The 13,253-nt window shown below is 39.4% G+C and overlaps 2 protein-coding genes across 2 annotated transcripts; one reads left to right on the top strand and one right to left on the bottom strand.

The window, feature by feature from the left end:
• Positions 1 to 164: 164 nt before the first annotated feature.
• Positions 165 to 3,138, top strand: MIMS2 (mitochondrial inner membrane scaffold 2; the record flags this gene model as incomplete). The annotated part of the gene is made up of 3 exons (XM_010162051.2): positions 165 to 308; positions 1,267 to 1,439; positions 2,922 to 3,138. Coding segments are annotated over 3 exons (534 nt in total), but the record flags the coding sequence as incomplete, so codon positions are not given.
• A 3,874-nt stretch (positions 3,139 to 7,012) lies between these two features.
• On the bottom strand, positions 7,013 to 13,124 carry AURKA (aurora kinase A). The gene is made up of 8 exons (XM_029083509.1): positions 13,065 to 13,124; positions 11,662 to 11,944; positions 11,008 to 11,086; positions 10,153 to 10,344; positions 9,331 to 9,469; positions 8,794 to 8,942; positions 8,016 to 8,181; positions 7,013 to 7,386 (listed from the first exon to the last, which is right to left on the bottom strand). Exons 1-8 carry the CDS (start codon positions 13,116 to 13,118, stop codon positions 7,201 to 7,203), a joined length of 1,248 nt encoding a protein of 415 aa, XP_028939342.1. The 5' UTR covers positions 13,119 to 13,124; the 3' UTR covers positions 7,013 to 7,200.
• Between the last annotated feature and the right edge of the window lie 129 nt (positions 13,125 to 13,253).

The following is a 13,253-nucleotide window of genomic DNA, read 5'->3' on the forward strand; positions in this document are numbered from 1 at the left end:
GGGGTTTATTTGGGGGAGCGGTTGGTGTGGTTCAAATCAGATTGACGCGAGTTCATCCTACCATGAGTGTTGTAAGAGGAGCCTGTCTTGTGTTGTAATTTACAATCTTGTCAGGTCTGAGGATTAATCAAAAGTATTTTTCTTCTAATTTGTGTGCCCTGAAGCCGATCTCCAGCAGGATTTGGCGGTGCCGGGCCGATCTCCATCAGGATTTGGCGGTGCCGGGCCGATCTCCAGCAGGATTTGGTGGTGCCGGGCGCTCGGTAGCTGGACCTGTCCTGTGGGCAGCAGAGGCCTTTAGTCCGGCTGTCATATTGTCACGCCTGCTGCTGAATTCAGCTGAAAAGAAAGGGCTCTTCTAATCTTTCCTGACAACTGCTCACTAATTAGAGAAAAATCCTGAAGTCTTTGTGGAAACATTTTCTTTCTCCAGTTACTGTTTTTTTCTATGGCAAGTATGAGGAGGCATCCAAGGGTTGTCTTATTACTAGCATCATATATGCCCTTCTTTGCCTGCATTGCACTATCAGCATTGCTTTGGGGTATATTTTAGCATGAAGCTGTGCACTTTAAATTCACCCAGATAAAAAGCTGTCAATAAATTTTACTATGACAAACATTTTTAGTGAAATTAGGCTCTTTACATCATGTCTGTGTAGCTATTGTCTGCACCATGGCAACAGTATTGCTTGTTGCTGTCAAGAGTAGCAGTTCCCCGGATCTTCCTTTTTTTCAGCTAATCTACAGAGGGTGATTTATAGGAACTTAAATGTTGGACCTCTTCTGTCAGTAAGGTGTTAGTAAGCCAGCAGCAGTTTGGTATCATGTAGGCTTCCAGTGCCATCAGCTGCTCAGCCCTTGAACAAAAAGCTCTGTTACAAGAATTCACTGTAAAAAGCTGAGCATGGGTGTAAGCAAAGATCCCTTTGGCACCTCAGTCTCATCTCTCAAGCAACGGTGTGGGTGTGCCTGGGCACGCGCTTGCATCAAATGGAAGACTGGCACTGTAATAACTCTTTAATTATGAAAGTTGCACTGTGTAAGAACGTGCAGCAAGCTCAGTGCTGGGAAAAGGGAGGTTGCATGGGCTCTGCTAAAGGCACCTGCTGTTCTGATGTGAAAGAGGAAAAGTGTGTTACTGTCTCTCCCAAGGCGTTCTGAACAGCCCTGTATGCAATCCAGTTCTTTCATTATTGCAGATTGGTTCAACTGCCTAGAATATGATATTGTGCTTAATGCTAATAAATACTTTTGTTTTCTTTTTAGGGTGCAGATGTATCCCCTGAAAAGGCAGCCACGGATCCCAGTGGTGAAAACAAGAAACTCAACAAATCCCAGCAGCTGAAACAAGTCTTTAAAGAATATGGTGCTGTAGGGGTCTCATTCCATGTTGGAATTTCATTAGTATCTCTAGGAATCTTCTACCTGGCTGTGTCAAGGTGAGGTTGGTACAGTTGTCTATAGCCTCTAGGTAATGGTTTAGCCAAGAAAAGTATCTTACCATTGTGCTTATTTCTGGAAGGAGACATATACTCTATGCCTGTTTGATCTATACACAGTAATCTTCTGAATTTTGAGTATAGATGGATCTATAAATGGATCTAATCTCCCATCAGACTTGAGAGAAGATAGATGTACATGATCTTTTAGCATAGGTTCACGGTCCATGGTGGACAGGTGAAAAGAGCAGAATAGACAGTACCAGAGTAACTAACCAGATGAGAGAATTTATTTTTGTTCTGCAGAGGTATCTTTTGTTCTCAAACAGTAGCGTGGTCTGTACAGATAGAGCCGTACAAAAGTGCTGGAGCTTAGAGATAAAGTTATTTTTCTGGGAGTTGAGCTCAGTTTCTGCAGTTGAACTGCAGAAGGCAACAGCCACTAAAAGAAGATTAGATTTAAAAAGAAAATACTAGATTACTGTATAGGAGTCAGGTGGGAAATTGTGTATGGAGCTTCTGGCGGGAATGCGTCAGTTACAGATATATCTGTTGAGCCTGAAGTATTTCAGCTGAGGAAATAGGGAAACACAGTGTTTCTCAAAGCATTCCCTGCTGCTTACTCTTGACTTCAGTGGGAACATGCAAATACCTGATTTCTCTTGTTTAGGACATCGTGGCACAAGGTGACAGTGATTTTTTTTTTTTTCTTCAGGTATGATTTAACTCCCAGTTAAAAGATACTATACTGGCAAGTGAAGGGGGAAAAGTTACAGTAACAACTTATTTTGGAAAATTACTCCAAACATAGAAATGTTGAGGAAAGCTGCTATGTCTATAGAGAAATGAAATATTAGTGGATTTAGTGGATAATGCTTATTTGAGATGCATAATACTTCCTTCACTTGCTAGATTTTAGATAAGATACTTGTCATTTTAACAGCTTCATACTCCTCTGTTAGAGCACTAAGCCTAACAACAGGCACCTTATTTGGTTTGAGCTGATCTATATTTATGTGATAAATTTCATGAAGACTCAGAATAGGCTTTATTTTAAATTTTAGGAAGATGAATTTCCAACACAAATTCACAAATTTCTAACATTTTTTAAATTCAAAAGTAGCAAAATAGATTATTTTATCTCTGAAGGCTGAACATGAGGCTGAGTATTCTCCTTGCACATGCTGCAGCTGTGCAGTTGTAAAACTTAAGAACATATTTGACTTCACAGGGAACTTGTCAATTTAAGAAAAAAAAAAATGCACATCTGAAAATATTGGGTGTGTTGTTGCTACAGAAGCAACTTGAGCTGTTACTGCTGAAATAATTCCTTGGTTTTGGTGTTTAACAACATCTAATTTGAACATGAATTCCAGAGTTGGAATTATTCCATGTTAAGATCCCTGAAAAAAATAGCACTTTATATTTTATAGCGTGCAGCCTTAAAATAAACTAAAGAAATCTTGTTTTCTTTTTCCCCAGTGGTGTGGATATGACTGCAGTTCTCTTCAAACTTGGTTTCAGTGAATCATCATTGCAATCTAAAATGGCTGCTGGCACAAGCACATTTGTGCTGGCATATGCTGTTCACAAATTGTTTGCTCCAGTACGAATCAGCATTACTATAGTTTCTGTGCCATTTATTGTCCGATACTGCCGGAAGATTGGTTTCTTCAAACCTCCTGCTCCAAATCCATGATGATTTCTTACTGGTTTTTACTCTTGTTTTTTATATGCTCTATATCCATGTAGCTTTTCAGATTGCTAAATTTCTTTAAAAAACTTATTTGGATTCATGTTAATGCAACCCCTTCTTGCAGTTCTTCTTTTAGGTAAATGTTACACTGTGAAAAGTGCTGTCCTTATTTTCTTTGCCTTTTGCCACCTCTTCTTTAGAAAAACCTGTTTAAATGGTATCTGGTTTCCACTGCAAGTGGCAATATAAATGCTTGACAATGAGCAGTCTCTTTAGAACACACAGTTCTGGGTCTTTAATCTAGCTTTTTGGACCTTAATTTTTTCTTGTCAAAATAGCATAGCAGCCTTAGTATATTACTGTGTAGTTAGCAAACAGAGTAAGATTCTCTTCCTCATAGTCTGTGGAGTAAACAATATCCTACTATATGAATAGTTCCTTTGGTAAGTGTATATATTGGAATCCAAGGCAATAGGTGGGTGTTTCTTTTGTGATAAAAGGCACATATTGTAACCCCAGCCTTGCAATAGAACATACGTGCTGAACTAACTTCAGTGGGAGTACCTGTATACTTAATTATTGCAGTGATAATTGTTTTAGCCAGAATAGGTGATGCACTGTTCTGAAACTACAGCTCCTTTGTGGTGCTTCCATGTTTCAAGATGTTATTATTTGAAAATATGCTTTATTTATAGGCTAGGAACTGGCCTTACTAAAGTCCTTTTTAATTTTTTAATTTTTTTTTTTGCCTATGGACTCAGAAGGAATCAAGTGTCTACTGAAATCAGTGTAACCAGAATTACCTCCTATGTGAACATATTCCAAAGATCAAGTCAGAGGCAAGGTATCTGTGGGTTTTTAATGTATTGAGATACAGCTTTGTACTGGAGACACATTTTTACCTGAAAACTAACCCTAGCAGCTTTCTGTGTATGAAACTCAGATCTGCACCTGAAGACCAGACATTACAATTCATAGTAGTTCTTGTGCTTTTGTCTGACAGACTGTTGAATGTGCCAATTAGAGGTGCTTTTTATTTCCTTATTTGGATACTATTCTTATTAGTTGCACATGCATATATTCACATAGCACCTTCCAGTGATAACCTAAAGGCCACATCCCAAAACTAAGTATTCAGTGTAACATTCTGTGGTAAACCTGGGTTTCAGACTTCGGGCTGTGCTTCTGTGAGATAGCTGGAGCCAGATCTATTAATCTTTAGACCTGTTCTTCTTTCCAGCTCTGTTTTACATTGTTTTTCTCCATCTTTGTGCTTACACTTACCCCAACAGATCTGTTCATAAAGGAATCTGATTAAAGTAAAATAGCAGGAAATTATGCTGGTGATCAGAGTAATTTATTTTTTTTCTGATGTTTAGTGACTTGAGAGGAAGGAATTGTGGTTAGTATGAGAGTTGGCAGAGATGGAAGGAGTAATTTCTTTTTGTTGTAAGCAAGCTATTAACTCTACTTATGACATTAAATTGCACCCTAACTCTTTTCCCATTCAGAAAGTCCCCCCCATAGGCTGGGTGGATGCTCTGAGGATCCTCAGGCTCACAAGTGAGCAGGCAGAGTTTGTGCTCTAGGAAGATGAACCAGAGCCACATATTGCACCTCTGCATTATTGCTACCCCTTGGTTAATCAGAGATTTTCTCTAAGACAGGGAAAATTGCAAGAGATGTAGTTTACTTCCTCTGCCCTGTGGAAGCAAGCTGATACTGGAAACTACCCCCTGAAACGAAGAACCCCTCCACAAGGGCTTGGTCTCAGTAGGGCTGTGCTCTCAGCCAAGATGAGGGTTTAGTGTCTTCAGATAGAAAGAGCTGCAGCAGTGAGCAGGTACACAGGCTAGAGGCTTGATGTGTAATACAAGTAGAGCCAGGCATACGTGTAAAGGTGCATTACACTGCTCAGAACACCAGCCTTGGGAGCAGGACACAGAATGAGCCTTGCAGTGTGGCCTGCTTCCACAGGAGCTGTGAGCTGTGTCACTAACAGAGCTTCTGTCATGCACAGCTGCTTGGCTTGCCTGTTAAATGTGGAGCCAACACTCTGCTGCTTCATTTACTCACATGTGCAGGAGGAATGGCTGTCAAGTTTATTTTGATTAGCTGCTTATAAAAAAAAAAGAAAACCCACAACACTGGATTTTTCCTGTTTCCTGGGTGCTTTGCAATACGGCAGCTAGTCCAGGGCACTAGCTTCAGCTTGCTGCTGTCTGAGCCAGCTCTGATCAGAGAATAAGTTTCAAATCAGCACATACCTCAAGGGAGCTCTGCCTTTATCCTTGACTAATCTGTGTGATTATTATACCCATTTTGTGGATGGAAGCTTATTGCCAAGTGTTCCATAGGTGAAAACTGCACTGTCTGCACAGCAGTTGGAGGGTTACTATGGAATGACAACATGCAACAACCATTACTGTAGCTTTCTATAACCTGCTACATCCCAGAACAGCAGGAGTCTTTTAAATTTCAAGGGAGCAGTCACTATTTCTTAAGAAAGACTTCTACTAGGCTTATTTTTTTATCCTCCCATTCACAGAAGCCTGTGTGGTTTTTTCTACATGCCCCCTCTTTGTAGCAGTTTAGAGCAATGTTCTGTTACCAAGGATAACAAAAGAATTCCAGAATAATCACAAGACATCCTTGGTTGCTTCATTTAATTGGTCATTTCCGATAATTATGTTTTGTTGTAAAGTTCATAGAAGAATATTCAAGCTTTCTATTTAAAAAAAAAAAATCTCTGTAAAGCAGGAATCACTTAATGCAAATACATCTGAAAGTTAGTAAGTTGCCAGCACTAACTAGAGATTTTATTGCAGTAAAGAAACAGAACTTCATTTAAGTTATAAACAGAATTCAGATTATGGTTGTATAAACTACTGGCAGTTTGTTTAGATGAAGTTTTTTGCAGAGTATATTTTAAATTAATTTGAGAATATATTTTGAATTCTAGAATCCTTGCTTGTAAAAGGATCATTTTTTAAAATGGTTTGTAAAATAGTGAAGATGACCACAGTCTTATAATGAAAATACAATAAATTGCTTTCTCTTAATTTGCTTGAAGTGTTTTACTGGAAACATACTGGTTTGTATGGTTTGGTGGTGAGTGGTCTGACCCTTGCTACATTTTGAGGAATAACATCTTAAAACACCAGGTGTTAAGATTAGTTCCTGTTATATATCCCATTTGATAACAATACCTTCCAGACCTCTCTTAGAAGTGCTTTTAGACTGTGCATTTAAAAAAAAAGGAAGAAGCATGCCCAGGTTTCAATAGCTGTAGAAAACCCCCAAGGTAAATAGCAACACATTTGGTACTTACCTTGTAATCCTGTGTTGTGACTGTAAAATAGCAAGTGACCACACCTACTTTGTGGTAGCAGCACTTGGAGCAAGGTGACAGAGGATTGAAGTAAACTTATTTTGTGATCATAGACAAGGTGTCAAGCTGTACTGATGGTAAAGACAAGTGATTAGAGACAGCCAGTGGAAGTGATAATGCCATAAGGAACCTTACCATGCTGGTGGCAGTATATAACAAGTCTTTATTTTAAAAGGTTGAGTACTCACATTTAAGACAAAATAGAGACAAAAAATAATGCACACATTTTTAGGACACTTGGAGAAATGCATTCACCTCACTCAGTTTCAGATTTCACCACAGTTATGATACCCTTAGCAGCCCAGTAAGTTAGGAGGCAGGTATCTCCGGGATATTGCACTGTTCAATAAGCTAGAACAACTTCCTCTTGTTATTGGAACAATGAACCATTACCAGGACAGACCACATCATCAAGAGCCTTGAACAGCTTAATACTTACATCAACAAACCTGGCCCACATGTAACTGGATTTCAAGTATATTAAGTATTCCACAACCTCCAGCCAAAAGTCAGATAATTGTACATTGCAGTTAGAGTTTAAGACAACAGCCAACCCAAAGATTTGCATTCCAATTGCCATTAGACTCCAAGACCTGCTTTTCCTATTGTAAGGATTACAGTAGTCACAGTACAAGACTCCTCTTGTTGATCCCATGAGGTTACCCCTCCTAAGACTATGTTCTGGATGGGGCAGCACCATCACTCTTTCTGCTGTCAGGAATCTTAGTAGAGTTTGCTGTAATCCAGGGATGAAGAAGTACATCCTTCAGGGGCAATCGCTGGAATGGGTTGTGCTTCAGGAGCTTCGAAATTAAATCCCTTGCACCTTCTGTTACAAATGGAGGAAACTTGAATTCCACCTAAGGAAGAGGAAGGACACTAAAGATGAGGCAGAAGTTCTTTGGCAATAACCAAACTAGAGACAAAGGGCTCTACTCTCCAAGGTACATTGAGAAAGGAAAGCTGTGTCAGCCTTGTCAGCTATATACCTTATGCCTAATGAGATGAGGTTAAGTAATTTTATCGTAATCTTCAAAAAAACAAGGTTGTAACTGCTTGCAGAAGTTAAACAGTGTATTTTTCAATGTATTTTAAACAAGATTAGTTTGCTGGGACCTTTCTAGGGTATGCAACAGGAAAAGTTAAGCTAATGTATTTTTAGTAACACCTTGAATATTAAATACTCATTTTTTAAATTAGGAAAGATATGGAGAAGATTAGTTGCTTTATGAAAGGGCTAGAAGTTCAGATCCATGCAGAAACAGGTAACACTAAGGAAGTACAGTAAGGTATCTTAAGGTCTCTAGTCATTCTACTGAATGACTAAAGACAGTTTTAAGCATCTAGCTTTATACATATCAGTATGTCTTGCTACAGTTCTAGCTATAATATATGCTCTTCTTCAAAATGACCATTTGTTAAGCTTCAGTAAGACCACAGAACCGAAAGGCACGTGATTCAGCTAGTCCAAATAAGCGTTGCTACATACCCTGGAAATAGCTCTATAGGTTTCCTGGTACGTTACTGCTTCAAAAGGTGGTTTCCCTACATAGCACAGAACTCCCAGGCTCCAAATATCCACCTTTTCATCGTGTGTTCTTCCTTCAATCATTTCAGGAGGCAGGTAGTCAAGTGTCCCACAGAGAGTTGTTCTCCTGCAGAAAAGTCTTAACTTAATCATTTACTGATTATGACATAATCCATTTCAAGAGCCAGAGAGAAGCTAATGCTGGTAATATCTGTACCCCAGTGCAGTCTACCCTGGATAGACTCAGCACCACCAGAATAACTGGTAAAGAAGTTCCAGCAGCAAGTTTTCTACTTTTGCTTTAAAGCATCTCAGTCATTGCATTCAGTCTTATCCTGCCTTTTTTCATCCCACTTGCTAGATCAAAAACAGTCTTCCTTTGTCAGATGCAATTCAGACTAGTTGAGGAAAAGTCTTCAGTATATTGCTAGTGTGATGTTGGAACACAGGTCATCTCAGAGACCACTATAACCCTGCAACAGTACACCAGCCTTCTTCACTTGTTTCAGGTTCAGCACATTTTGAACTTTACAAGTTGAAAAAACAGGACAAGAAACACTCTCTCCCTGCTACACCAGTTGGTATTAAGACCTTCACTGCAGTGGCTCAGTTCTTAAAGAATTTTTTCCCCCCAGTATTTTAGGAAGTTCACACTTACCTCCATTCCACAAATCTTAAGTGTGACAAGAAAGCCAACATTTTCACTACAGAAGTAATAAGCTGTGTTTTACATTCTCACCTAGAAGATGGAGCATGCACAGACCATCCAAAGTCAGCAATTTTTAATTCTCCATTTGAGCCAAGCAGCAAGTTTTCCGGCTTGATGTCTCGGTGAATCACACTCTTTGAATGACAGTATGACAGGGCATCTGCTAGTTCTGTGATGTACTGTATGTAGAAAGAGAACAAATCTTTAAAGTATAAAGACATTGTCACTCCAGCTTACCTGGCTACAGTCTAGCCTTTTCTAGGCATGATTAGTAGTTTAAGTTAGAGCAATTATTCCTTAAACCCTTGAAGTCTGGCAATACAGGCTCTGCCTGAAGTGACCAAGCACTTGCAATATTAAGCAATGCTGAACATAGTTATATTAGTCATCCCAATATATAATTTGTCTTCCCAAGTTACTCCTTGTTACAAGTGCTCAAGCAAACTAGCACCTATGGAATCCATTTCACACAACAGAATACAGAGCTTTATCCGAAGAGCTAGCTTTATGCTGCAGATATTCCAGATATGAAGAGCAAGTAATGCATAAGAAGCTAGAACAACCTACAGTAGCAGTTCTTTGCTCATCAAACTTGGTAAGCTTCTGAAGTTCTTTGTAGACTTCTCCACGAGGTGCATACTCGAGAATAAGATAGACTCTTGTAACATCGTGGAAGTAGCCATATAATCTGAGGATGTTGGGGTGCCTGCAAAAAGATTTAAATATTCTTCTGAATAAGGTATTTGTCCATATAGTTTTAATTTCCCTTTCCTGCCTCCCCCCCAGCCTTCAAGGCAAGCACAGAACTTCAACATCTTGTAAGTGTTCCTTCAGCTCACAACATATCCATTAAGGGAGCCTCATAGCAGAGACAGTGTTTAATCACAGCAGCAGCTTAGATTCCCTACTAGCAAGCAGCTAGCCAAGAGTCTGGCTAATTTGTATTTCCTTGAACATACCATCCTACAGCAACCAGAAGAGTAGATTACCATTGAAGGGGCCAGTTCCTATGGGTTTTGGAATTCAAGCTTAAACACTTCCTGTGAAAACTAATTTCTTCAGCAAGTTAGGCTTATTTTCCAGGAAGCAGAATACCAGAAACAAGCTCAGACTCTTGAAATTGCAGTTACCCACATGAATCTAAGCTGCAGACAACATTGGGGTTTGTTTTTTTGTAATAGGAAGATTTGTTACAAGAGGGTACTTCATCGCTAGGTAGACAAAGGTAAATCTTGGTGGAGAAAGGAAAGAATCCTAACTAGCAATTTCAAGGTGTCATGTGTTTAAAAAGAGACTTCTCTTTTCTTCATTTGGGTATGTTATCATAAACAAGGTTACTGTGTTTATTTGAACACAAACAACACAGTGTAATTCATTACTAAACTTTACCTAAGATGAGACTGTATTTCAACTTCTCTTCGTAGTTGATGTTCTACACCAGCTTCCTCAAGTTGTGTTTTAAAGAGCACTTTCAGTGCAAGAATAAATTTACTCTGCTTTTCTCGTGCCAGGTACACATTTCCAAATTTTCCTTTCCCCAAAGGACGACCAATTTCAAAGTCATCAAGGGACCATTGCCTTCTGCAAGAGAAAAGAGAATGTTACAAAAGCTAGACACCTGTGTGGGCTTTGACTCCTAGGTTCACAGCCTATAATGTTCAATAGATACTTAGCAATGTAAACTAGATCTTAGGCTTTAAGAGAACACCAAGAAGATTAAAATATACATTAAGACTACTCCAAAAAAGTTCCAAAAGCTAGTCTCTTCCTTCCTAAAGTTTATGCAGAGATACCAACATCAACCACACTACTATAAAAATCAAGACTCATTTCAATACACTTAGTACAGATTTATTACTAGTGCATATCAGAACTGTTTAAGGGAGCCATACTACAAATCTCACTTCGTCCTTCGTTAGACTCCAGTCTCTAGCACATCTATCTTGTGACTGGAGCAGTGGCTGTCAGTGTTCTCTCATGGGAAGAGCTATTACTCATTTAGCCAGAAGCTTTATTTACACTGCAGCAAGTCCTTGTTCCTGCAAATTATCAGGTCAAAGTAAGCTTTCCTAGAGTTTCACGTGTTGTCTCTGCAAAGCATAGGGCCACTGGTCTCCACAACCAAGGGGCTCAAGGAGCCTTCAGCTTATCTGCAGCTTAGTTGCAGCATGAATCCTGACAGTTAAAAACAAACTTAATCCAACAGGGCACAGTTAACTATAACAATTTAGGCATAAAACTTACTTTTTAGTTTCTTCATTTTTCTTTTTAGCAGTCTCCTCATTTTTCTGTTTAGGGGCGCTTTCTGCATCAGAATTTTTTGCTATGTGTAGAGAAGTAAATCAACTTTATGAACCAGATTCATGAACACAATAGAGTCACACAAGGAGCAAATCTAACCTCTGTGCAGTATCTACAACAGTTCTTAGAATACATTCAGTGACACTTTAAACAACCTAGTGTAGCTTCCTACTGGCAAAGCAGCATAGCAGTTATCAGTGCTATCAAAATGTAATGTTAAAGACTCCCTTGAAATTAAAATAACATTAAGAAACATACCCCCTGAAAAATTACAATATTCTTAGTATCAGAGATTAAGATTAATACTAGAAAAACTGTGATGCATGGGTGCCAGTTACATTAATTCACAGCTGACTAGTGAGCATCTGGAAATTTTTCAAGCAGAGAAACACCCATATTGGCTCTAAATGGACAGTGCAGTAACATCTAAGCTGCAGTACGTGCTGCTCGTCTGTTTCGAGGCACAGCTGAGTACTTCTCTGCAGAACTGTCACACATCATCAACATCAGCTTTAGGTTTTCTGCACTGCTCTGCTTCACAGAGGTATCCCAAGTGTCACAACTGTATAAATACATGTACATCATCTTCAGAATTACCAGGTACTGGAGCCTGTTGAGGTTTTTCATTGTTCTTGCTTGGAACTTGAGGCCTAGAAGCTGCTTGGACCACAAATTTTGGTCGAGGCTGCTGTGTTGTCTGGTTATTAGACAGTTTTTGGTTTGACAGTACAGACTTTTGTGATTGCACAGGAACTCGCTGAGCAAAGTTTGAAGGACACAGAACACGTTGTGCTTGAGCTCCACTGTTCAGTAACCGGCTCTGGGCAGAATGCTGAGACACAGGGACACGTTTCGGGCCATCCACAATGGGATTAGCAATCTGCAAAGAGAAAAGATTACGTATCAGTTATAGAATAGCACACAGTAGCCTTTATGGCCCCATTCAGTACAGCAGGAAAAAACCACAAAGCACATTAACAGGAGATGTAAGGGGAGTCTGATCTTATATTTTATGAATGAAAACATTATTGAATTTCTACATTGACAAGAAAGTTAGCAGTTTTCTACAACAGCTTGCTCATTTATAGTGAGCAGAACTTTTCCATACACATCTGAAAAACATCAGCCAAAGGTATTAAGACAGCAGATCCTTACTATAAAAACATACACTGCTTTGAGTCATTGCTTCCTTTGATGCTAATCATCTTGATATACCTTGCAGTGCAACGGGAGTTCAGCAGAACAAAGCAAGTTTATTTAGTCAGGTTCAGCTATCTGCTTTTAATCTTTTGCTTCCAGTAAGGGAAGGGAGTTCAGGCTTCCATTTCAGAAATTCAGAGTTGTTCTAGAATACTTTGGCTACAATTAAGTTCAAATGCTAATGATTAGCTTCTCACACTTTTGACCCTCTAATGATACCTATGCAACAATTTGTACTTTTTTTCTTCCCTTAGATACTATTTAGTCTTCTGGTTCAGTTCACAAGAAATAATGTATTGACAGTTTGATTAAAACAAAGCTTTGCTTATGCTATTGTGAAACCTTACCAGGACCTATTTGGTCTTAAGTTAAAATAGTGGAAAAAGCACCTGTGTTCCTAGTTAATCAGGGTGATCATGAGTACTGCTGCACAGGCATGTCAATAGTGACATTAAGACATTAAGTGCTCTCTTTTAGACACCATATCTGGAATAAATTGACTACACATATTTGCTCTCTCTTTAAAGGATCTTATACTTAAAATATAAGGAGGATTTCCAAATTTAAGTATGATATACTAATATTAACAATAAAAAAATTAAGCCCTGGGCATTGTTCCCTCCAAGAGAAAGCTCCTGAAAGACAAAACTGGCAGTTGTTTCCTGCACACAGAAAGCATTCAAGACAGCTTTTCCCCTCTTTGCTATTTAGCACTGTTAATAATTACCACAAACAGTTTGAAACCTGCAGCTCTTGTGTGATCAGGAGAAACGCACCCACCAACCTAAGAAGCCATTTACCTTCGCAGCACGGCTGGGGTACCCGGCATAGTTCTCTTTCGTAGCCTTGTCCATAGTGCCCGAGGAGAAGAGCCACACACAGCTGAGCCTGCGGGTGACACGCGGCAAATAACGGTCAGTGCCACAGAAAACACTAAAGCCCCGGAGCTCGTCCTCAAAACGCCCCCACCCCCATTCGAGCGCCGGGGG

This window comes from Antrostomus carolinensis, unplaced genomic scaffold (assembly GCF_000700745.2).
Source record: "Antrostomus carolinensis isolate BGI_N321 unplaced genomic scaffold, ASM70074v2 scaffold54641, whole genome shotgun sequence".
Lineage (NCBI taxonomy): Eukaryota > Metazoa > Chordata > Aves > Caprimulgiformes > Caprimulgidae > Antrostomus > Antrostomus carolinensis.

What these genes read in the sequence shown, in the direction of transcription:
- AURKA (XM_029083509.1), bottom strand. Translation starts at nt 13,118, where the DNA reads ATGGACAAGGCTACGAAAGAGAACTATGCCGGGTACCCCAGCCGTGCT. An exon ending in ACCCCAGCCGTGCTGCGAAG is followed by an intron (nt 11,945 to 13,064) that starts GTAAATGGCTTC and finishes TTCTCTTTGCAG; the next exon opens with ATTGCTAATCCCATTGTGGA. An exon ending in TCAACAGGCTCCAGTACCTG is followed by an intron (nt 11,087 to 11,661) that starts GTAATTCTGAAG and finishes CTCTACACATAG; the next exon opens with CAAAAAATTCTGATGCAGAA.